Source organism: Nanorana parkeri, unplaced genomic scaffold (genome assembly GCF_000935625.1).
Source record: "Nanorana parkeri isolate BGI_ZX_2015 unplaced genomic scaffold, ASM93562v1 scaffold782, whole genome shotgun sequence".
Classification (NCBI taxonomy): Eukaryota; Metazoa; Chordata; class Amphibia; order Anura; family Dicroglossidae; genus Nanorana; species Nanorana parkeri.
Window position 1 is genome coordinate 179,217 of NW_017307050.1, and position 22,948 is coordinate 202,164.

The window sequence follows — 22,948 nt, forward strand, 5'->3', positions numbered from 1 at the left end:
ATAGAGAGGAAACTTTCCAAAAGCTGTCTTATCATTTTGGAGAGATCTTGTGCTGTATGCCTTTGGGACAGGAAGGCAAATGTCTCTGTTGGGACATGGACAGCAGAAAAAAACTTTATCCAAAATGAAAAAACAACGTTTGGGCTTTGCATGCACTTTAAAAGTGAGTCAAAAACAAATTCACATTTCCTAAAGAACATGCCGCAACATACACCAAATTGTTTGGAAAACAAATATTTATTATAAAATGTACAGTACAATGATCAATAATATTATAAACACAGTTCTGCAGCAAAGTCTTTTAAAGACCAATAATTTATAAAAAATTAGACATGTATTGTACTTATTTGTGTCTCATGGTTACATTATTAATATAGAACATATGCAAAAGCATGAAAGGTGAACCTAGTTAACAAGTTCATAAAAGCCCATTTTTGAACTGAATGGGCTAGCTTTTTACAAGATGCAACATTAGTTATCCAGCATACAGATGCACTTATAAAATTCAGTAGAGGAAAAACTATAGCAAAAATGCAAACTGCTTCTGTATGAAAACATTGGTTTACCACAATAATGGCATTGAACTGTCCATACTATACTGTGCTGTTCATTAGAAGCACCTTGTATTTGGAGATAATTTTCCTTTCTAGAATAGGGCATTTCAGAGCATTTTCAAAGAGTAGAACACATATCACTGTAGAATGTGAATAATATTAATACTTCTTTGGTAGTAAGGTGCAGATTAAGTCAATGTGATACTGTATCATTCCGAAATATTAATGTTAAGACAAACATCACACAGAGGGATTGTACACAATGGAGATTTTCTATCCTCCTTGTTGGTGCTGAGCTCCGCTTGTCACTCCTGAGACAGATCTCAGTGGGTAGTACTGACAAGGTTCTATTGAACACTATGTACTACGCACCCACCCATCAGGCACATGAATATGAACTGGATAGAAGCTAAAAAGAATAAATTATTACAAACACATTTTGTTGTCATTTAATTTAATCTAGCCTTTCCAAGATCTTCTGGTAAATGCATTTATAACAGAACTCATACATTTTTGCTGTAATTCTACTTGAGGAAGGTACTACTACTTTGCCAAGTACTTTCTTCTGACCAAAATGGTCCCTAATAGGGTAACTCTACTTTAGAATGGAAATAATCAAGAGATTATGTGTTTGGGTTGAGCAGTATATGTAAACCCCATGCAGTCCTTCGCTTCTGATCCCAAATCAGCTGTTTGTGTATTATGAAACAAATTGGACTTACATCCTTCAATGACATCCCCACACAAATCTGTGGAGCACTTTTTAGCACCTTGTTAGGTAAAGGGACAAGTCAAAAGTCCCAGAAGTAGATATCAATTTACAGTCAACTAATTGGGCATTCAAAAATAAGGAGGTAAGTATTGTTTATACACTACAAAACCACTCCACAAATTCTCTTTTCGTCTTTTAAAGTGGAGGTAATCTTAAAAGTAACATTTGTTGAAGAAAATAAAGGGGCAACTTCATTCCCTATATTTAAAGTGCAAGCAAATGGTGGTAACTGATTGAGCCAAGGATTTTGCTGCTGGAAAGAGATCCAGAGTGGAATATTTCTTCAAATGATAGTTAAACTGGCATATAGGTTTGAAAAAGAATTTGACAGAGACCAATCCACACGCATCAATAAGATACAGTCTCTGAAATGTGAATAGAAATTCAACACAGATGAAATACCAGAAGAGGAAGAAAAACTATGTATTTAAACTATAACCTTTCAATCTATCATACATCTACATCTTTGCTTTGGTTAGTTTATAATTCTTGTTTCAAAAGATAGTATGGTTTACTGAATGTAGAGTATACTTAGATGTCAGATGTGATTAGTTGGAGGTTGTCTATTGGAAACAATGATACAGTATACTTTGCACTTGTATGGCAGTCACGGGCATTTTACCTGTACAATTGCTTTTATGTATCTTAATATACATGTATATATGTGGATTTTGTGTCACTGCCTAGTATATTTTTTGCTGTGCATTTGTAATAACCTGTATCTCTCTTTGAAGAGTGCTGAATAACTAAAGTCCCCTGAGGATGAAGAAATTTGTTTCCGTACAAGCGGGACTGTGCTCCTGCAGTTAACTGAGATTTATCTGGAAGCTCCCATGTAATCTCAGCTTTTGGTATTCCAATTGACATGCAATTTAGCTGAATGGAGCTTCCTGGTCTTGAATATATCACCGGTGCAGGACTGGTCGTTATACGAGGAGGATATGCTATCACAATGACAGGAACACTCATTGTAGATGAACCATACTGTGTTGTTGCTTTGCATTGGTAACTTCCCCTGTCATAGACTGAAGTGTCTTTTACAATAAGGGTTCCATTTTGCAACAGAGATATGCGGCCTTTAACCTGAGGCCCATCAATAACCATTCCATTTGGAAGTGTCCAAGAAATATGAGGCCTTGGTTCTCCCTGTGTAGTGCAGTGAAGCTGTAAGGTCTCTCCATTGATTATGCTTACTAGGTTATTATAATTGCTACTCATTTGTGGTTTTCGTCCAATCTGCAAAGTGACCAGTTTGTCTGTGGATCCAGCTATGTTTACAGCTCTACAACGGTAGGTTCCTCCATCAGCAAATGCTACAGAGCTAATGTGCAATGTGCCATCCTGCTTGTGAAACAGTTTGTGGAAGTGACTACCACTGTTAATCTCTGTTCCGTTAGGGAGAATCCATATAAGATGAGGCTGTGGTATCCCTACAGCTGAGCAATTAAGCGTACCAACCTGACCCTCAGACACAACAATATTTTCATTGTCACTGGTAAATTGAGGTTTTACTGCTGGTTCAGTGACTGTCAGTTGTGCTACTAATTTTGCCTCCCCTCCTTCATTCCTTGCCATACATACCAACTGCACTGAATCAGTTTTCCTAAGAACTTTAATGTCAAGGGTTCCATTCCGATGGACGGTAATTCTATTTCCATAGTAAGGAGCAGGAAGGATTACTCCTTCAGGAAAAGCCCACATGACACGGGGTGTCGGAATTCCTTCAGCTTTGCAGTCTATGAGCAAGCGAGTATCTTTCATTGCAGATTCTTTAACTGTCAAAATGTTGTCAGAATATCCATTGATTTTGGGAGGGAGGACATTTACCTGAATTTGCACTACCTTTTTATCCTCCCCACCATTATTCTGTGCTAGACACGTATAGTTTCCACTATCAGATCGTTGAGCTTTCTGGATTAAAAGAGTACCATCTTGGTAAATAAGATACTTGTCTGATGATGTAGGTATGGGTCGACTGGCTGGGGAGAGCCATGTTATTTTTGGAACAGGCTCTCCTTTGGCTTCACATGAAACAGTGATAACATCTCCATATGGCACGTTAACAATGGAATAAGTTTTGTTCTTAATAGTTGGTTTTTCCGCCACTATTTTAACACTCACCCTCATCTCATCTTTTCCAACTTGGTTCACAGCATAGCATGTATAGTCACCTTCCTCTTTCATTCCAACTTCATTGAAGTACAAGGTTCCATTATGAAATACAACGTATCTTCGTGTTCTTGTCCCACTGTCATCTGATTGCATATCATTATTAATCATACTTCCATCTGGAAGACTCCATGAAATCTCTGGATTTGGAACACCCGTAGCAACACAATCCACCTTTAGATCTCCTCCATATGTGACTTTGTGGTCAACCTCATTTTTAAACTGAATCTTGGCAGGCTTCATCATGACATTTACTTTAAGCACCATATAGTCATCGCCAAGCTTGTTCCTTGCCATGCACAAATAATCTCCGGCATCTTTTTCAGTCACAGAGTAGATGATGAGAGTTCCATTTGCGAAAGTTTTGATTCTGGAGTCAAAACTACAAAAAAGCAACAACAAAGAAAATGGTTATGCTAATCCATAAAAAGGTGGTAAACAATAAAAAGCAGCGTTATGGTAAGGCTGAAATATTCCGTTTGTATGCGGTCAACACATGTGATAAAATTAGAGAATGATCCAAATTGGCCTACCTGGCCATGCATGAGCCATCCTACAAGGTTTTCTTGATTTGTCTGCAACTCTTATTCACCCCTAAAATTAATTTCACCTTCCATAATTTTGTATTTAGTCTATCTATCCTGTATATGTTATGTCTATGTTATCTATACTTTGGGAATTCTCATTTCTGTTATTTCTATATAATGTCTATTTTTAATAAACCTAAGGGTTTTTTAAAATTAATTTGTATTAGTATTACCATTTTGGTTAGTACCGTTTATCTACCTATCTGTCTATCTACGGGAGGTTAGACCCTCTGTCAAGTTTGTATTGCTGTCCGTGTCCATGCTGCAAAGATTTACCTTTTCTATTTATCCTGGACACAGAAAGTGGGGAAAAATCCCAAACTCTTGAGTTGTTACCAAACGACGTGAGGAGAAATTTTTCAGTGGGGCCACATTTCCATTTACAACTGTCTAAGATGGTAATTTTTCTGTTGCTTCTCTGGAACAGGAAATTAAGGGAAATCTTCCTAGCAGGACATGATAGGGGTAAGGGGTACCCTGTCCTACTCTAATAAGGACATAAAACAAAGTTTTGGCTTTACATACACTGTAAAGAAAACAAGAGGCTGTCAGCTTTTATGAAAATATTAGTTAAGCAACTGCCATGGGCTTCAATCCTATCTAAACAAGCATTAAACATATAAGATCAGAGTTTAATCAGAACTACTGAAATGTGCACTTATTTTAGGTAAGTGATTCAGATTGTATTAAAGTGACTGGAACAGTTTGACATCCAGACAACAAGCATTTTTAGAAAGAGAGGTCAACAGTGGGGTCTATGTACTTCTCTCAGCACAGGTTTACTTTTATTAGCAATAATCAATTCCCCATTGTTCACCCTTTCTAGAGGAAATAGAGGAGTTGAAAAGCATGCATTCTATTTTTCACATATGTTGAAAAAGACATTTGTTGTATACAATGTGTAGAAATGATATGAGATGATTTACAATCATGCTATTACTCACATAACCACAGACCCCTATATCAAATATCTGTAAAAAAAATAAGTCAAAGCAACTGGACTTGCTGTATTTTTCTTGAAGACATTTTACTGGTCATCCAATCAGCTTTCTCAATTCAAAATTCTGATTCTTTCCCACCATTGAGTTGTAAAAAATGTAGTTACCAGAACAAATTTTGGTTGTGAAACGAATCTGTTTTAACATCCCAATTAGGACTAAATCACACTGTTTTTACCATGTTGCAACATCTTTCCCACCTTGTTTGGTAGTTTTTGGACCAAAATGTGGTAGCAGCAGTTGTCATTTCTGTACCTTGCTAATGTCTGACCACTGTATGTGTAGATGTGCAAACTTAATCAGTCTGTATTTCTTTATTTCCTATAATATTGACATGTATACTGTTTAACCAAATTTAATTGCCCTACCCCATTAAAAGAGACTTAAAATATGTAATTTCAACAACAATCTTTACATGATATTATACATGCATTTAGTGTATTTTAGGCATGGCATTTACCCATAAAAGCCTCCCTTGGGTAGACATCTAAAAGCCCTGAGACTACTGCTGGTAGCCAGCTTCTTGTATGTCAGTGGTCCCAGCAGATTCAGAGCTGTCACTCCAGTGTCACTACCCCAACAACTACATAAAATGTTATGCATGGAGGTAAAGGGAGAAATAGGCCAGCACAGGCAGTAATTGGAGACTCCCCGTAGATGTGAAGACTATGAAATGGCAGGAGTGAGGGAGCTATGCTAGGGAATTGACTCTTCCTGATGGCATACAATTTGCTAGCAAGTTTAAAGACACATTGCATATAAAAGAAAAGTTGTTTATGTAAAGGAAAAAAAAGTAAGCATTTAAAGTACTTGATTTGCTGTACTTTTATCTCTATAAATATATCAAGGTCTGTGAAATAACATAGAACATGTTACTGAGAATCAACCCACCTGAAAAAAGAATCTACCAGACGTTTAGATGGAAGTCTCCACATTATTCTTGGCCAAGGATCTCCTGCTGCACTGCAGTCTAAGCGTAGGTTTCCACCATAAGACACATCTGTTTTCTGGGGAGAGCTTGCAGTAATTTTAGCATTTAATGGATATTTATTTACATCTAAATGTACTATTCTCCTGGTAGCACCCACAACATTTGCAGCTATGCACTCATATTTCCCAATGTCTTTTGGTGAGCTATTTCTTATGTAGAGTGTTCCATTAGGGAAAACAAACAAGTTTCCATTTGCAAACTGGGATGGCCTAACCTGGGTTCCATCTGAAAGCACCCATCGAATAGTAGGTGGAGGAGCACCTTTCGCTGAGCAGTGGATAAATATGCTGTGACCCTGAGGCAGAGAAATATTTTCCACTTTTTCCTGTTGAATTAAGGGAGGCAAGGGTGATACTTGAAGCTTAACAGTCAAACTGTCAGCTCCTGCCACATTGCTTGCAACACATTTGTAGCTTCCTCGGTCTGGGAAAGTAACCTCTTTAATAGATAAGCTTCCATTAGGTAAAAGCATGATATGAGACTCTGCTAAGGAAACTGTCCGTACTATTCTCCGATCAGGCAATATCCAAGAAATTTGAGGAGTCGGTATTCCAGTGGAATTACAGTCCATTATGATTGTATCTCCAAGATAAATTAAAATATCCTTGTATCGAGATGACAACATTTTGGGTTGCTGAGCAATGACAGCCAAAGTAACAGTCATCTTGTCAATGCCATGCTTGTTCTGTGCTGTACACATATACTGTCCACGGTCCTGTAGCTGAAGGTTCTGGATATGCAAAGTACCATTATCCAAGACTTCAAATCGCTGTATTCTGGTGCTTGACGTCATGACTGCACCTATTTAAATCACAAGCAGAAAAAATTACAATATGTAAAATCACAACAAACAAAATAAACAGTAGCCATTTTGAAAATGAGTTTGCTTAATCTATCAGTGAAGCAGCATCATTTTTGAATGCAAGAAATTTGATATTTGATGTAACTCCTCACATGTAGGGTACAGAATGCTCCTGAAAAAGACAATGCAAATAGCTAAAGGCACAGTTTAATACATATAGTTAATGTTAGCCGTTAGTGGGATGTGTAACTGTGCAGCCAGTCTTGTGTTGTACGCAAGTCAGCCACACTGCCCAACCAGGCAGTTAACACATTTCCCCTAGTACAGCAAACCAATTTTTATGTCAGCCCTCTGTCTTTAGCTTAGTAGGCAATGGAGTTGATTTACTAAAGGCAAATAAATGGTATACTTTGCAAGGGATTTTTCTCTTAGTTTAGTGAATTAGGTAAAGCTCTGCTGATTTGCATCATCCAATTATGTGCAAGCAAAAAAATATATTTTTTTAATTTTCCATATTCATTGCAAAGTGAAGTTTGACCACATTAATTTAGCTAAGTAATGTTTGTGCAAATTCCTTTGCAAAGTCAACAGCCTATTTGCCTTTAGTAAATCAACCCCAATGAATCATCAGAATCTATGCAGCAGGTTGGTAAACATTAAAGAGCAACAGTACCTTTGGTACAAGCTGTCCCTCAAAGCATGGCCCCAATGTCCTTACTACAGTCCCCTTGTCCTGATACTTATTTCTTGCCTATTAGAGTGGTAAGGACAACAGAGGTGGTTAGGACAGCTGCAGAATGTATATTTGTTCTCAGTACTCAAATAGTACCATCCCCAAGCTGTTGACCTCAAGACCTAATGCAACTCTTTCTGTAAGCAGACAAAACTGGCATGAGGTATAACGTAGAGTGACCCAAAGGTGTGTGCACATACATGTAACAGCCTCTACTGCTAAGCCCAAACAACAGGTTGATCTACATGGTAAAGCTCTGACATTCTCTGATAGCATTAAAGCTTGCCTGCTCCCTTACTTTTTCCCCCATCACTATTATGGGCTGACTCACTGGCCAAGAGAAATGTGCAGAAGGCAGATAGAGCCAGGTAAGTTTTGATACTACAGAGAAGTGTCAGAGCTGTATCTGTTAGAACAGTGCAGCATTTGGGTATAGTGACAGGAAGTTGAAGGACAAAGACAGTGCCTGCACTTTGTATCCGATAGCAGGGGTCTTAGCTTAGTCACAGAGTTGTTTCTTTGCACCAAATAAAATGCACCTGTATTTTTGATAAAACATTTATCTTTACAAGAAGAAACTGTAAAACTTGACAAATTACCTGTGGCAAGTTTTGTCCATGTAATGACGGGCTTAGGCTCACCAGTAGTTTCACATGCAAAAATAGCATTAATTTCATATGGCAGAGATACAAACTGTAGGCCAGTGGTTATAATACTTGGTTTACTTTCTTGGACTCTGGCGATAACAGGAGGTTGAGGTGTTGCTTCTGTTTTACCAATTGTAAATCGAGGTCTTTGATTAACATTAATATAATACCAGTACGGATGTAATGTATGGCTAATCTGTGGCATTCGGGTTTGTGCAATATAAGGTGAAGTTGTCACAGCTAACGTTGTTGATGTTGTTAAGACTTTGGTCACAGCTGGAGCAGGGGATGTGGTAGTTATTGGTGTTGTGATCAATGTTGTAGTAAAAGTTCTAGGCGTTACATTGTCTGGGACTACAAATGATGGAATATTTGGTTTGGATGTCACAGTAAACTGAAAATGACTTGTTCTATTAAAACGATAAGGGTTTCTTGGGTTTATGTAGTATGGATTTACTTGATAAGGAAATCGTATTGCGGTGCCTTTACCATTAGTAATAACATTATTACCAAATGGCCTGTAATACGGTGTTATTCGTTGTCCTTGGTTATATTTATTTGGTGTTGCTGGCCTTGGCCTGAATAATGGAATCACTGTTGTAGTTGTTGTAGCTGGCAGGGTGGTTGAAATAAATGGTGTATAGGTTTTTCTTTCTTGAGCTGTGTAAGCTGTTATTTCTGGTTTATTTGTTACTGAAGGAGGCTGATTAGTAATAAAGTAGCGAAGAGGTCCATGAGTTCCAATTAAAGGTGGTCTTATAGTAGCTCTTGAAGGATTGTAATACGGTGGAACTACTGCATGATGATGGTTATTCACTACTCTGGGTTTATGATGATATTTGGTGTTATAAAGAAGGCTGTTATTTGATCTTGTGGTATGGATATCTTTAATGTTTTCCTGCTTTGGCTGAACAAATATTTTGTTTTTGATGGAAGAATATGGATCTAGTTCATTTAATTTTGAGGGGTTATTTGATTGCACAAGTTTTGTTGTTTCCGTTGAGGCAAACTGATTTACAGCGTCCTGATCAATGGTTTTCCTAGAAAATGATGGTTGAGTAGGTACAAACTGCATATCTGTGGACCTTTGGTGAAAGTATGTTGTGGGGAAAAAGGCTTTTTTTGTAAAAGCAAACACATTTGTTTGTCTTCCAGGATTAGGTGTTGTATTCTCAACTGGCTTGCCTAGTTTTTCTTTACTTCCTGAATGGAATAACAATGTTCTGTGATCGTTTTCTTCCTTACTAACAGTGGTTGTCATTGTTTGTGTTGTTTTTACTGCTGTTGAGGTAGGAAGCTGCTTAGGTCCTTTTTCTGCATTGTTAAAATATTTTATGAAGTGGTCAGTTGTCTGTGTGACCTGTACTGGCAACATTGTGGTCCTATCAAGAATCTTGTTCTGTCTATTATTTAAATCTTTTGATACATTTTCAATCTGAACAGCATGAGTAGTCACTTGTAGTTTCTCTACAGGTACTTGTGATGACTCTGTTACAACTGGCTGATCTACATCTATATAGACTTCTACATCAGCATCTTTTGAAGTATCTGAATCTGTTGCAGGCAATGATGGAGGTGAGTATGTAATGGAGTAACTTGGTGTGGTAGTATAAGAAAAAGGCTGTTCTGCTTCAATTGCTATTATATTTTTGCTTGACTTTGTTATATATTCTTGTGCATGTCTTGAGCTAGGTGTGGCATCTGATACTTGTTCTGCCATAATTGTAACAGGTGCAACTAGTGGTGATTCCAATGTTTTAAATGTTTGTGTTTCGGCTGCAGGAGTAGTAAATTGAATATGTCTTGACATACCATTTGCTGAAATTTGGGGCACTGTTGGATTAGATGTTGTTAATTTAACTGCTGGCTGTGTAATTTCAGCAGGCTGATGAATGCTATTATCTAGAGGGTGACTAAACAGTTTAGTGGTCTTGACTTCAGATTCCATTACAAAAGATTTCTGAGTGATAACATTTACATCCCTATAAGAAGGCACTGTAGGAACAATCTGATTCTGACGGTGTCCAAAGCGATTTGGTCTGAATTTTCGTCTTCCATGGTTTCTTCTTCGAGGATACTGGACGTTGCCATGTGTTATAGACTGGGAGGTAGTAGTTGTTATTTGCCTATATATGGGTGTTGTTCCAATGGTTGTTGTTTCTACAACAGGAGATGTCACCAGTTTTCTATCACTGGAAATACTATGAGAAAGAGTATGGGGATTAAGGGCGGTGGTCACTAATTGTTGCCCTGTTTCCACTGAAAATTTTTCTGATCCATGCATATCATTAGTATCCACAACTTTTTCAGTTGGCTCAAAAGAATCCTCTCTGACATATTCAGTGACTGGAGCAGAAAATATAGGTACCAAATTGTAGCTGGCAGTTGTAGAAGATAGGGTAGGAATAGAAAAACTAAACTTAGGTATAATATTGTCTATGGCTTTAGAAACAATTTGTTCATTATCTGGAATTCTAGTTGTGGTTGGAGATGGAGAAGAGATATCTTTATCTACTTCCCAGTGGTTTATATTATCATTAGATATTTCTCCTGAAAGGCTTGGTGTGGTGGTATATATCTCATTTTCTTTCTCATTTTCAGGAACTATGGGTTCTTCAAGGGTAAATTGTGTAGATTTCAATACAGTGGACCTTGCAAATGTACTAAATTCTGTTGTATCAATGGAAGGTGTTGTGATGTCAATGAAATGATTTTCCATATCATGGATTGGCACATTTTGCTCTGTAACAAAGGTTTCAGTCTCCAAAGTAGACAAATCATATATAGGGTTTTCTTGTTCACTGCTGACAGTTCCGGTAAGGTCATCTGTATCGTATATCTGTGTATTTGTATCTTCTTCTTCCGTGAAAGGTCTTAAGTCCTCCTCACCTACTGAGTAGATAGTGTCCTCTATATCAATATTTTCAAGTGTTGAGATATCAGAACTTGATGTGGCAAGTGTGCTCACTGAATCAGGTTGTTCTGTTGCCATAGACTCGTCACTTTCTGTCTCCAAGGAGATATCATTATAGTCATATGACTCTTCTTTAGTCACTGCTGCAGTTGTATCAGCTGGCGATGTTGTTAAGTCATCATATTGCCTTATGGTTACTTTTGGCGAAGATGTTATATATAGTAATTCATCGTCATCAGCTGATGCTTCTTCAACAATTGCTGATTCTGTTATGGATGAAGGTATAGGGAGAGAAGATGGTGATGTAACATCATCAGTGAATGCTGGTTCAGTAGTTGCTCTTGGGGTGGTGAGGAGGGGGAATTCTGTGGTTTTTAGAACATTTCTCCCTCTGACCTTGGCTAAAATGCTGGCCCATTGCTTAGGATCAATCTGCTTATTGCCTCCAATTACTCTTTTCCTAGATTCAAATTTCCTTCTTCCTTCAGCCACATTACTCTCTTTATATTTTTCTGTATTTTTCCATGTGTTAGTTTTCTTTCGATCTTTTCTGTTCAATTTGCCTTGGCCTCTTCCTACAGAAGAACCTTTATCTTTGCCCTTATTAACCCTGTCCTGTACTTTGTAATACTTATCTTTCTCCTCTTCAATGTCTCTCTCTCCTGAACCCCTATCATCATCTATTAGATCATACTTTGCTTTTGTTGATACTTTTACAATAGGCCTTTTTTTAATTAATGTCACTTTTTTCAGCTGTTCCTGAAGCTTTTTCAGTATTGTTACTTGAACACTGTAATGGTCTTCTCCATACTGATTTATAGCAATACATCTATAAAGACCGCTATCTGTAAGCTTTGTATTTGAAATATAGAGGGAACCATTATTTAAAAAGTATGCACCAGTTTTATTTGTCCCTGAATTAATAATATTATTGTTTGGTAAAATCCAGTTAACATCAGCATCCGGATTGGCATGGGCATTGCAAGGTAAAGTTATAGGTTCACCAATGGTTTTGGCGACTACCTTAACATTGCTCTCGGAGATCTCATTTGCTGGAGGCTGCACAACCACTCTGATAGGTAAAGTGGCTACCTCATGATTTACTTGGGCGATACAATGGTACATTCCAGAATCAGAAAAATCAGCTGCTTTGATTACCAACTGGCCGCTAATTCCTATGGAATATCTATTGTTAGGGTCATTATGTGGAGCTTTTATTGTTGTCCCATCTGGCAGACTCCATTTGTAGGTAGGGGTTTCTGAAGACTTCACATTGCAGTTTAATTGGCAAACTTGTCCTTTGATGACACTGTAAGATGTTTTGGTCCGATCATTACTGTTTATCATAACCCAACTGTTTTTTGGATATTGAATATCTTTTGTGTGAAGTGATTGTGAAAGTTGTGTAGAAAAAGAGAGGGTAACTTTCTTAGCATTGCTCAGTCTTCTATTCAGCTGAAGCTTGACGATGGATTGCATTACCCACTCTGGCTCGGCAGATATGACAGCCTTTACGCCTGTGTAATAATAGGAATCATGGTTTAGATTTTGTTTATATCTATAAGTAACTTTGGAGCTATCTGTAAACAACAGCTCCCTTTCCAGTTTGACAGGAACCTCACTATAATAAGCAATTAGTTTCCATAATTTTTCATAGTTATCCCGAGTCATGGGGCATTCAAAATCCACAGCAAAGGTTGCGTTGATATCAATCTCTTCTGGATGAAGTTGGTTCCACTGAATTTTGCTGAAGTCTTCTGTTTCCTTCATCTGACAATCCAAGTTGACGTTATTCCCATGTTCATCTGTCAGATTTAAAACAATATGTCCAATAAAACCTTTATTTATCTCTAATGATGGCAAATCATTATCATCATCTTCAGAGGAGGTGTCACTGTTGTTTATCCTGAATGTGGAGGAGATAAAAGGACGCGAACAGGGCATATCCTTTAAACCCTGAATTTCTTGATTTTGGAGATGTTTTGGAGTAGAACACATTGGGCACAGCTGTCCATTTTCATATGATCTATCCTTCTTACATTTTAACACACCTATGGAGATATGAAACAGCAAATGTAATATTCTACATCTGGATAAGTAATAACAATACATCAATACAAAGACGTAGATTCTTCAAAGCAACTAAACCATGCTAGCTACATGTAGACATAATTATCTAGTTAACTTCATCCTTTGAACTTAAAAGCACCTGCTCTACATCATGCTATATATAGCACAACAAAGAATTACAGCATTTAATGAAAACAGTGTTTAATTGTCTTTTTCATATTGGGACGCAAAGTCACAGTCTGCATAGTTTTCATCAAACGTTTATATAGAGCTTGCTAATTTAAAGTCTATCAGCTTTCTGACATAAACAGCTTAAAAGTAATGTAATAAAATAAACCTAGGTGTATCATAGAATTTAGTGTGAGCTATGGGGAATTACTATGTGACTCAATTAGGAATTGTTACTTATGAAGCTATGACAAGCTGAAAATGCCAATCACTTTTGTTAATTATTTCCTCCCAAAAACAGGAAATAGAGTTTACATGTGCACTAGAGTTTACATTTGCACTACAACTTTCATCTTAACCAGTTGCCTCACATTGTACTAACATTTACTAAAATAACCTTAGAATGATATATAATTACAATAATCTCAACCCTAGCCAAAATGTTTTGTCTTTTTTTAAGGGGGAGATTTTATTACTTTTTGTCTCAGTTTTTGACACACACATTGTGCCACTGGGACAGAAAGTGAGAGGGAATCTCTGATGTGGGAACACTGCAATACAAACCTAATGAAAGTTTTAAACATTTCATACTCCCTTTCATACTTACATATATTATTACGGAGCAAAATGTAATGTCATCCATGTACTCATAAAACTCACTTTTATTCAAGACATATATCTAAAGCGGACCTAGCAGTAAAAATACAAGGTCTGTCTAATATATTAGGGACCCCCCCCCCCGTAACAGAGAGCAGCTTTACAGTAGGAAAAAAAAATCCACCGGGAAAAATTATTTATCCCCAGTTTCTGCCCCTCACTGCCTAGGGCGAGAGGGATGTCCTCATTCTGGCAACACAATGTTGCCCTATGGTTCAGCATCTTCTCACAAGGTTTGGGGTACTTTATTATTATTATTTATAATACAGGATTTATATAGCGCCAAACGTTTGCACAGCGCTTTACAATATAAGGAAGACATTACAATTACAATACAATTCAAGACAAGATGGTAAAGAGGGATTCTCTGGAATCTCACCGGAAGCAGTCTCATGTTACCACCTGCAGTATTGAAGCTGGGGGATAGACGTATATGTGTTGATTTATTTTTTTATTCTACAGTTTTGTTTTTTTAACTCTACAGCTGCTATATGTGATGGGAAGAGGACCTGATGTATTAAAGTTTTATGTCTGCTGGCAAATCTAATAAAATCACATGCAGACTTCATATAGCTCTTAAAGTCCGAAAAATAAGTATGAGTTTTGTTTGAGGAAGGCACTTAATATAAATATTGTCAAAACTCTTACCATTTGATTGTTCATCCCATTCAAGTAACCACTTTAGCTGGCAGTCACAAGCCCAGGGGTTCCCATGGAGGTACAGATTTTCCAGAAATGGCATTGTTTTAATCATACTAGCTGGTAGTGTTTGAAGCATATTGTCTGATATATAAAGATGTTTTAACGTTGATTGTCTGAAGTAGTCTAGAAAACTGAAAGTGCAGAAGGTGTTGGGATGAAGCTGGTGAAGTAGGTTTCCTTCTAAATGAAGCAGTCTTAATGCAGTTAAACCATTGAATGCGTTAGGATGGATAGTTTCAATCTTATTATGGTCAACATGTAATCTAGTTAGGCCAGAAAGTCCATGAAATGTATGACTGGTAACCACTTTCAGCTTGTTGTAGCTCATTTTGAAAACCTGTAGAGATATATACATACGGTTAAACAACTAGTAATACAGCACATATGGTTAAACCAAAAATGCAAATTCTACTGGACTATATATGTATGTGTCTGCCTTTCACTCTATTTCAGTCTGTTTGACTCATTTTGTCCTTGACTTTTTTTTTTCTTTTTCAAAGTTTATGAACAGCAGCATGGGACATACTGGATACTAAAAAATAAATATATGACTGTACAGTGTATCATATCTACAGTGTAAAACTCACTTCTCCTATTTTACAAGTGTTTACTACCCCCACACTGCAAGGGTTAAGTGCTCATTTCTGTTTAAGATCAACCTACACACAGGGAATGATAAATATATATTGACCAAGCCCATTACCTCATTAACACACCAAAACAAGCTATTTGGAAGATATCGAACATTGTATAAACAGATTATTTGTGAACTTTATTGTCCTTTTAGAACTAAAGTGACATTTTTTTTAAGCAGTTTGTGCAGACATTTAATGTTAATTAAGCATAGTACCTGCAGAGAATTCAGGTCTTTAAAAGCTCCATTGGGAATGTTTTGCACATCATTGCTATGAATCAAAAGCATCTCCAGTTTTGAAAGCCCAGCAAATGAATTTTCAGGTATGGATTGAATGCTGTTAAACCTGAAAGCAACAATGATAAATGTGAGAAATGTAGCTTTTCGTTATTGGAAAGTCCAGTGTAAATCCAAGCTACATTCAGACAGGAAGTATTCAATTTCTGAATGGATCAATTTACTGAAATTTGATATTCTATAAGTAGAGCGTGGTGGTCTTTTTTAATGTTTCTTGTAAATGTCTGTACATCTCCTTTCCACAGTTCCCAGCCCTGTTCTCACCAATAGTGGACACAGTTCCTGCTCAAGATGGGGTGTTTGTACCACTGCTGCTACACACTCACATTTGAGTGTAGGTAAACGCTAACAATAAACTTCCCTTATTTGATCCCCTTTGGTCTGTTAAATCTGACTAAGAAGTGAAAAAATACCTATTGATACTATCACATATTTAGAGCTGTCCTGTATCCTGTGCTCTCTACCTGTGCTATCTCAAAGATGTCTAATCAGTTCTTCCTAGCTCATATCCTTGAACTATAACCATGTTGTGGAGATAAAAAGAGGGCAAGTGCTCTGTAGTTCAGAAAAAGACAAGTGGGCAGAGCTGATACCACTCTTTGTAATTTTGGTTACGTAAAAGGACTGTGTTTTCAGCCAACAGGAGGACTTAGGAAGATCAAAAGATACTTTTTTTTCTACTTGCAGGATATTGAAGGGCTAAGCAAAGGGAAATGTGCATTTAATGCAGATATGTACTGCATATGTTTTTTGTATTGCCCTGACTTGTCCTGATTTATCTCATGTGTCTAGAAAAATAATGAAAGGACCCCTAAAAACTAGTAATCTTCAAATATAAATATCACTGCTCCAATTCCTGCACTAGTTCAGCTCCCTGGAAGCATCAAAGGTGCATGCTCTGAGCTTGCTTGCGCTCCGACTTCACATAAACAACCAAAAAACAAAAATCTGCACTCCCTCGATCCCCTGTATATCACATATATTGGTATCTTTACATTCCAGGCCCACTCATCATCCCCATTCTACAGCCAGCCGCCTCTAACATGTGGGGTCATTTGTAGGAACACGTTAGAGGCAGCTGGCTGTAGGATGGGGATGATGAGTGTAACCGGATGTAAAGATACCAACAAATTTGATATATAGTAGATCCAAGGAGTGTGGCTTTTTTCTTCTTTCTTTATGTGGCTATTAAAACCCATCAGCACTAAGCTAAGCTCTAATTTTTCAAAAAATGACTTTGATGCAAACGTTCTAATTTTAACCCATATGACAATGTTATTTGTTAAAATTTACAATTTACATGTTTAGAAATTACATTTTATACGACAAGAAAATCTTTATTCAGTAAACCGAAAAAGTACCATGGGCCATCTGTGTGAACTACAGATGAAACACAAAAGGAGCCCTTTGAACATGGCAGGAAGCTCCTTTAGCTTCTGCCCAATCAACCGCACATAAGCAAAGGGGCAAAATGAAATGATGTCATTGACTTTAATGGCCACATGGCTATATTTGGTCAATTACATTGACCAAATATGGACATGTGGCCATATATGGCCAGTGATATTAGCACAAGAATCCCACCCCTTTGTTTATGTGCAGCTGTGGGGCGAAGAATGCACTGCCCCGCTGCTCTCGACTTCAGAGGAGCTCAGGTTTAGACCAGGTTTGGTCCGAACCTGAGCTCATCTCTAGTGAGAAACCTACATGTTTTGTAGTCTTCTATTATAATATGCATACAAGCAATGCCATTTAAAGGTTAACAAACAAATGTTCACATTGGTGGCTACCAATTTCACTAAACAAAGTTTTCCATGGTTAATATAACCTGAGTTTTCCATGACCAGTTGATCTACTGGCAGCAGTTGAAACCTACATCTTAAAGTGTACATAAAGGTAATTTGTTTAGGTTACAGATAGAGCAGGCATGGGTTAGGACTTCTGTCAAGTTTTCATTGCTTCCCTGTTCCCGCTGGGGAGGTTTCACCCTTTCTATTGATGCTGCTGACTATTTTCACTGAGATAGAAATTGAGGGCAAATTCATAATGTTAGAGTTGTCACCAGAGCAAGAGGTGAGGAAAAAGCCTTCAGTGGAGACACCTCGTCAAAAAAAGTTTTGGCTTTCCCTTCGCTTTAAAGCTGAACTCTGGGTAGAACAAATGTAACAGTAATCAATGCTTTGCCTTACCAGAGTTTGACCATGATTTCTATGTCAATGCTGCTGGTATCTCACACAAACTCATGGAGACTGTGGGTAAAAATAAATGTAGGGAACAGATTTCCCTTTGTACACAGCCAGTCATAGCTGTCAACTCTCTTCTCTTCTCCAGTTGTGGAACAGAACTACTGTAGTTCGAGCTTGCAACTATCACACTTCTATGTAATCCTTGTCTTGTGGGTGTGAATCTGGTCTCTGCCTGTAACCACAGCTTGCAGCTAAGGGGAAGGTGTCAGGGGAATTATCTCTTCTCCTGTCACCTGACAGTGACAGGAGAAGAGATAATTCCCCTGACACCACCCACATTACTGCCCAATTGTATCACCATACTCCCAGTGCATTATGAGCATTATGGGAGATTTAGTTCAGTCTGGAGCATGGAGTCATGTCGAAAGTTGTGTCCAGGACTAAGGTAGAATTCTGCCTTGTGATATCATAGGTGCTTTTCAGTTCTTTTTTGTTGTGATTTAACTTTTTATACTAAAATTATGGTACAGTTAAAAAAGCATGGGTAAGGGAGGATTTGGAGGTTTATTATGGAGATCCTGGAGTTCAGCTTTAAATCTAATGCACCTGTGTATAGCCACAGTAGAAACAAATGAGCTATGTGACTACTTTTCGCCCTGCAGTGGGAAATCAGGGTGTTGTTTTAGGTCAATAAATATATGGGAAACTTTCTCGAGGGAGGTGAAGAGGCACGAATTGTGGCAACTTTATGATTATATCAGTAATTTTTTGACAAGTATATTACAATTTTGGAAGAAATTGTAGAAGAGATGAAAATGAAAATAAAGCTTATACATACCCCAAATTAATCCTTTCTACATGTTTTGGTATCCTTGTTGGTACTGTTGCTAGTGATCGAAAAGTGCAATGGACTTCAGTGTTAACATAGCAGGCACATGGGTGAGGACAGGATAATATGCTGTGTGGAAATCTTGAAGTTACAATAATTACTGGCAACAACCATAAATGAATCCGGCTAAACATTTTCGTTAACGTCTTCATTTTTTCCTGCAGGTAAAAAAAAAAAAAGGAAATTTTTTTCACAGGTCCAAATAGGAAACAATTAAACAATTATGTGAGATCATGAAAGTACCAGAAATAAGAATGAGTATATTCCAAGTCACTTATTTTCTACTGTGACTTTCTAAATAGTTATTGTAAGTAAGAACTCTACAAAGTAAGCCATTACTTATATTTGATTGAGATCTCCCATCTCACCTATTAACCTCCCTGGCGGTATTCCCGAGTGTGGCTCTGGGTTAATTTTCAGTACCCAGAACGGTAAACCCCGAGCCACACTCGGGATTGCGCAAAAGTGTCACTTACCTTGTCCCTGCGAGCCCGCGGTGTCCTCTGCTGTGTGCACCCGGCCGATGCCGGCATTCGGCTTTCAGTTTCTTTTTCAGGCGTCACAGCGGGGGGCGGGGCCGGCGGGAAATTCAAAAGTGCAAACATGACATTTACACAGAATACACACAATACAATGTAATCTGCTATAATTACATATATTTATCAAACTATTTCACTTCAATTTTGTCCCTAGTGCCCTGCCAAGTATGTAAAGAATTTTTTTTTTTTTAGTTTTGCAAAGAGTGAAGAATTGTTTTACTGCCTGTGTACTTTTTAGGAGATTCGTCCCAGAGGCACAAAAGAAAGTAAATAAATCTCTCCCAAGCAAGGGTAAATAACCTCTCAGACACATGCCACTGGAACAGCTTTTGGAATATTTCCCTTTACATTCTGGTTCTGTAACAACTCTATTTTTTAGCCATCACTTTCTGTACTGGAAACAATGGTATGCAGATCAAATAGTATAGTGGCTTCCCATTAAGGACAGGAGTAGCAATAAATACATGGCAAGGGTTTAAATACCCAAAGCTATCTATCCAAAATTATCTATCCAAAAATAAAAATAAAAACACTTTGGGGAGAATGTATCAAAACTGGAGCAGACAGAATGCTGCTCCTTGATGTATACAAGTTTTAGTTTCCTACAGAATCAGCTGGTCCCCTGAGCACTGGTCCTGACTTCCTGTTTTAGAGTGACTCCTTTCTCAAGCAGAGTGTTATGCAGTCACCCTTGTGTTTGCTAGTAAGCTGTGTGTGTCTCCACAAACATGCACAGCACAGCAAATCAAGACACTTCCCTCCTCCCTGCTCCCCTGTCTTTCCTTCTCATGGCTAGTAGATGAACAGTTGCTGGAGTCTGCTCTGTACTTTGTGATCTTCTACTGAGCAGTAGGTTCGGGGGAAGCTGAGCTGAGAGACTAGGAAGCAGCACTTCAGAAACATGATGACTGTAAGTATTTGGGCAGAAATGTAAACAATGCTTTGCTGGACAATGTATATTTGCTTGATCTAGATTAATTATTTTTAAAAACTCAGTCACAAAAAAATGCTGTTTTTTTGTTGTTGGCCCACAACAGCAGTTAGGAGTTTAATTAATAAAAACATTTTTGGTGTTTGTGTTTTATTTCATTTAAAAGACCTTTTTCAAGGTGTGTATGTGTTTATTTCCTTTAAAAATGATATTAAAGTCAAAAAGTTCTTAAGCTATTCCAATGCTGATTTAATCACTTACAATGGATGCTGTTTCTTGATGTTGTAAAGCTTTAGTTTTCCGCAGAATCATCTGGTCTCCTGTGTGTGCTAGTGAGCTGTGTGTGTCTCCACAAACACACAGACACAGCAAATCAAGCTACTCTCCTCCCCCCTGGCCCCTTTTCCTCCCTCCCTCCAAGCTAGTAGATGAACAGTTGCTGGAGGCTGTGCAGTCTCTAGTGATCTTGTACTGGACAGGAAGAAATATGATGACTGTAAGTGCTTGGTCAAAAATATAAAAAAAAATTGCTGGACAATGTATATTTCATTGTGTGTCAATGATCTGGATTAATTATTGAAAAAAGGTTTGAGAGTTCAATACTACTTTGACTGTTTATGGGAATGAGTAAGGAGTACCAATGGACCTCTGTACTAATTTTCCTGGGAAGAGGTGGATATCCTGGGGGAACCCTTATTAGTATGGGGCTTCCAGATTCCAATATAAGTCCCACATATTACTTTCACCTCCTGTAAGACTTCAGAACAGCAAAGGTTGGGTGCCCAAAGACCTAGCAATCAGCATTAAAGTACAGTTTCCCTGTACTGTACAGTGACCCTGATCAAGTTTCCTGCTTCCTATACACTGACATCATGGCTTTGATTTTCTAAAGGCAAGTAGGCTGTCCAATTTGCAAAAGCGTTTTCTTTTTTAAGGGAATTTTCACTTAGCTTACTGAATGAGGTGAAGTCCTGCTGACTTTCATTATCTAATCATGTGCAAGGAAAAAATACTTTCAAAGGAAAATTCCGTCACAAAGTAAAAATTCCACACAAAGTGCCAATTTGCCTTTAGTAAATCAACCACTACCCCACCTTTTTATAGTGAGGGGACTGGCACATAACAAAGCCCCATTATTGTCCCTACTAGGCTAGATGATCAAGGTTCAAAGGCAAAAGTGAATTGCATTATTTCACCTGGACCCCAAACTACAAATGGATTGGGCCCACCTCAAACCCATGTCCGACCTGAATCTCATCCCCATTTGTAAAAAAACAGTGAAAGATGATTAGGCAGACTGCATGAATTTTCATCTTTAGAATCATTATTGCCCCTGTCAGCATAACAAAATACTTTTCCACAGTCATATGTCAATGTTGCACTTGTACTTGCACTCATAGCTAACCTACATTCATCTGGACATGTAGTTAAATCCAAAAAGCAGAATTAATTCATATAACAAAATCTTAAATCTACAACCAAAACTTTTTTTTAGTCTTGGCTAGAATAAGTAATAGTTAAAATCCAAGCACGTTTTCTGTTTGCAGGCTGGGTCCCGTTGAGGAGAACTACTTTCTCTTCCTTTACCAGAAACCAAGAAACGAGAAGTAATGTGTCTAATGTAAGTAAACATCCAATTTTAGATAGCTGTCACTTGAACAGATGTCCCCATTGGAAGATTTCACCTTTGCATCTGTTACAGTGACCAATGTAAAATTTTGGATTTGCTATTATCCTCTGTCCTAGTCACAATGGTCATTAGAACAGAGAAGATAGACCTTCCATGGGTTACAGAGACAGCAGTAAAACCTGCCAGTGGCTTAACAAAGTTGGGAAATGAAGCTTTGCTTAGGTATTGCAGACTGCATGGTGATTTTTCTCTTAGTGGCAGTTCTTCTTTAAAATGGGGTTTGTACTTTAAAAAGAGGAACCACACTTTATTTATAGAATAGTACTCCCTTTAAACCTCATTTTAAAGTGTACCTTTTATGGAACTGAAACCTTACCTCACTGAAAAAAAATTTACTTGACATCAGCTTCTGACACGGGTGACATCATTGTGCAACATAGGAGATCAGGGTAAATACAAATCCTACAAGAATTCCTTTCTGCAATGAACTAGAACACATTCTCATGAGATTTCAAGAGCCCAGTTCAGCCAGGGGCACAGAGTGTGGGTGCCAAGGGTCATTTTTTTTTTCTTTTGAAAAACACTATTTTTGCCATGTCTCTGTGCATTTGGGAGGCTGTCAATAAAGCAGAAGAAGAATAAGCAAAGTAGGCACATGGGGTGATGTACACTAAGTGGTTGATTTATAACCACTGAGGAGAATAGGAATTTCCTAGAGGCAGTAGTGTCATTCAAACGGCATTGGTTATAAATCAACTTTTAAGACTTTCATCACTGAAAGAGAAACTTACATACCTATGCCTGATGTCCTCCTCCTTGAAAGCATATAATTTACTAATAATAAAGGGTTCAAATAAAGTGGAAACTGCTTGCTTAGTGATGAATACTGTAGTATGTCATTTAGCATGTGTCACATACAATAGGTAGATATGTACACATTTTTTACATTGCAGAAATACATTTTCATGTCACCTGAATGAAATGCAATGTTGAATAAAAAATGATTTAAATGTGCTGCCATATGCTTTATTACACATAAATACAGAACAAACCAATCTCTTTATCTTAAAAACTTGAA

The 22,948-nt window shown here is 37.7% G+C and overlaps 1 protein-coding gene across 1 annotated transcript in view; it reads right to left on the reverse strand.

Annotated features, from left to right (window-relative positions):
* Positions 1 to 1,642: 1,642 nt before the first annotated feature.
* MXRA5 (matrix remodeling associated 5) overlaps positions 1,643 to 22,948 on the reverse strand; it is a 78,290-nt gene continuing 56,984 nt past the window's right edge. Inside the window, exons 3-8 of the mRNA XM_018564789.1 lie at positions 18,720 to 18,928; positions 15,615 to 15,744; positions 14,711 to 15,101; positions 8,206 to 13,218; positions 5,972 to 6,872; positions 1,643 to 3,877 (exon numbers count right to left, since the gene is read on the reverse strand). Coding sequence (XP_018420291.1) covers positions 1,972 to 3,877; positions 5,972 to 6,872; positions 8,206 to 13,218; positions 14,711 to 15,101; positions 15,615 to 15,744; positions 18,720 to 18,928 — 8,550 coding nt within the window. The 3' untranslated portion in view covers positions 1,643 to 1,971. The remainder of the gene's footprint in view (positions 3,878 to 5,971; positions 6,873 to 8,205; positions 13,219 to 14,710; positions 15,102 to 15,614; positions 15,745 to 18,719; positions 18,929 to 22,948) is intronic.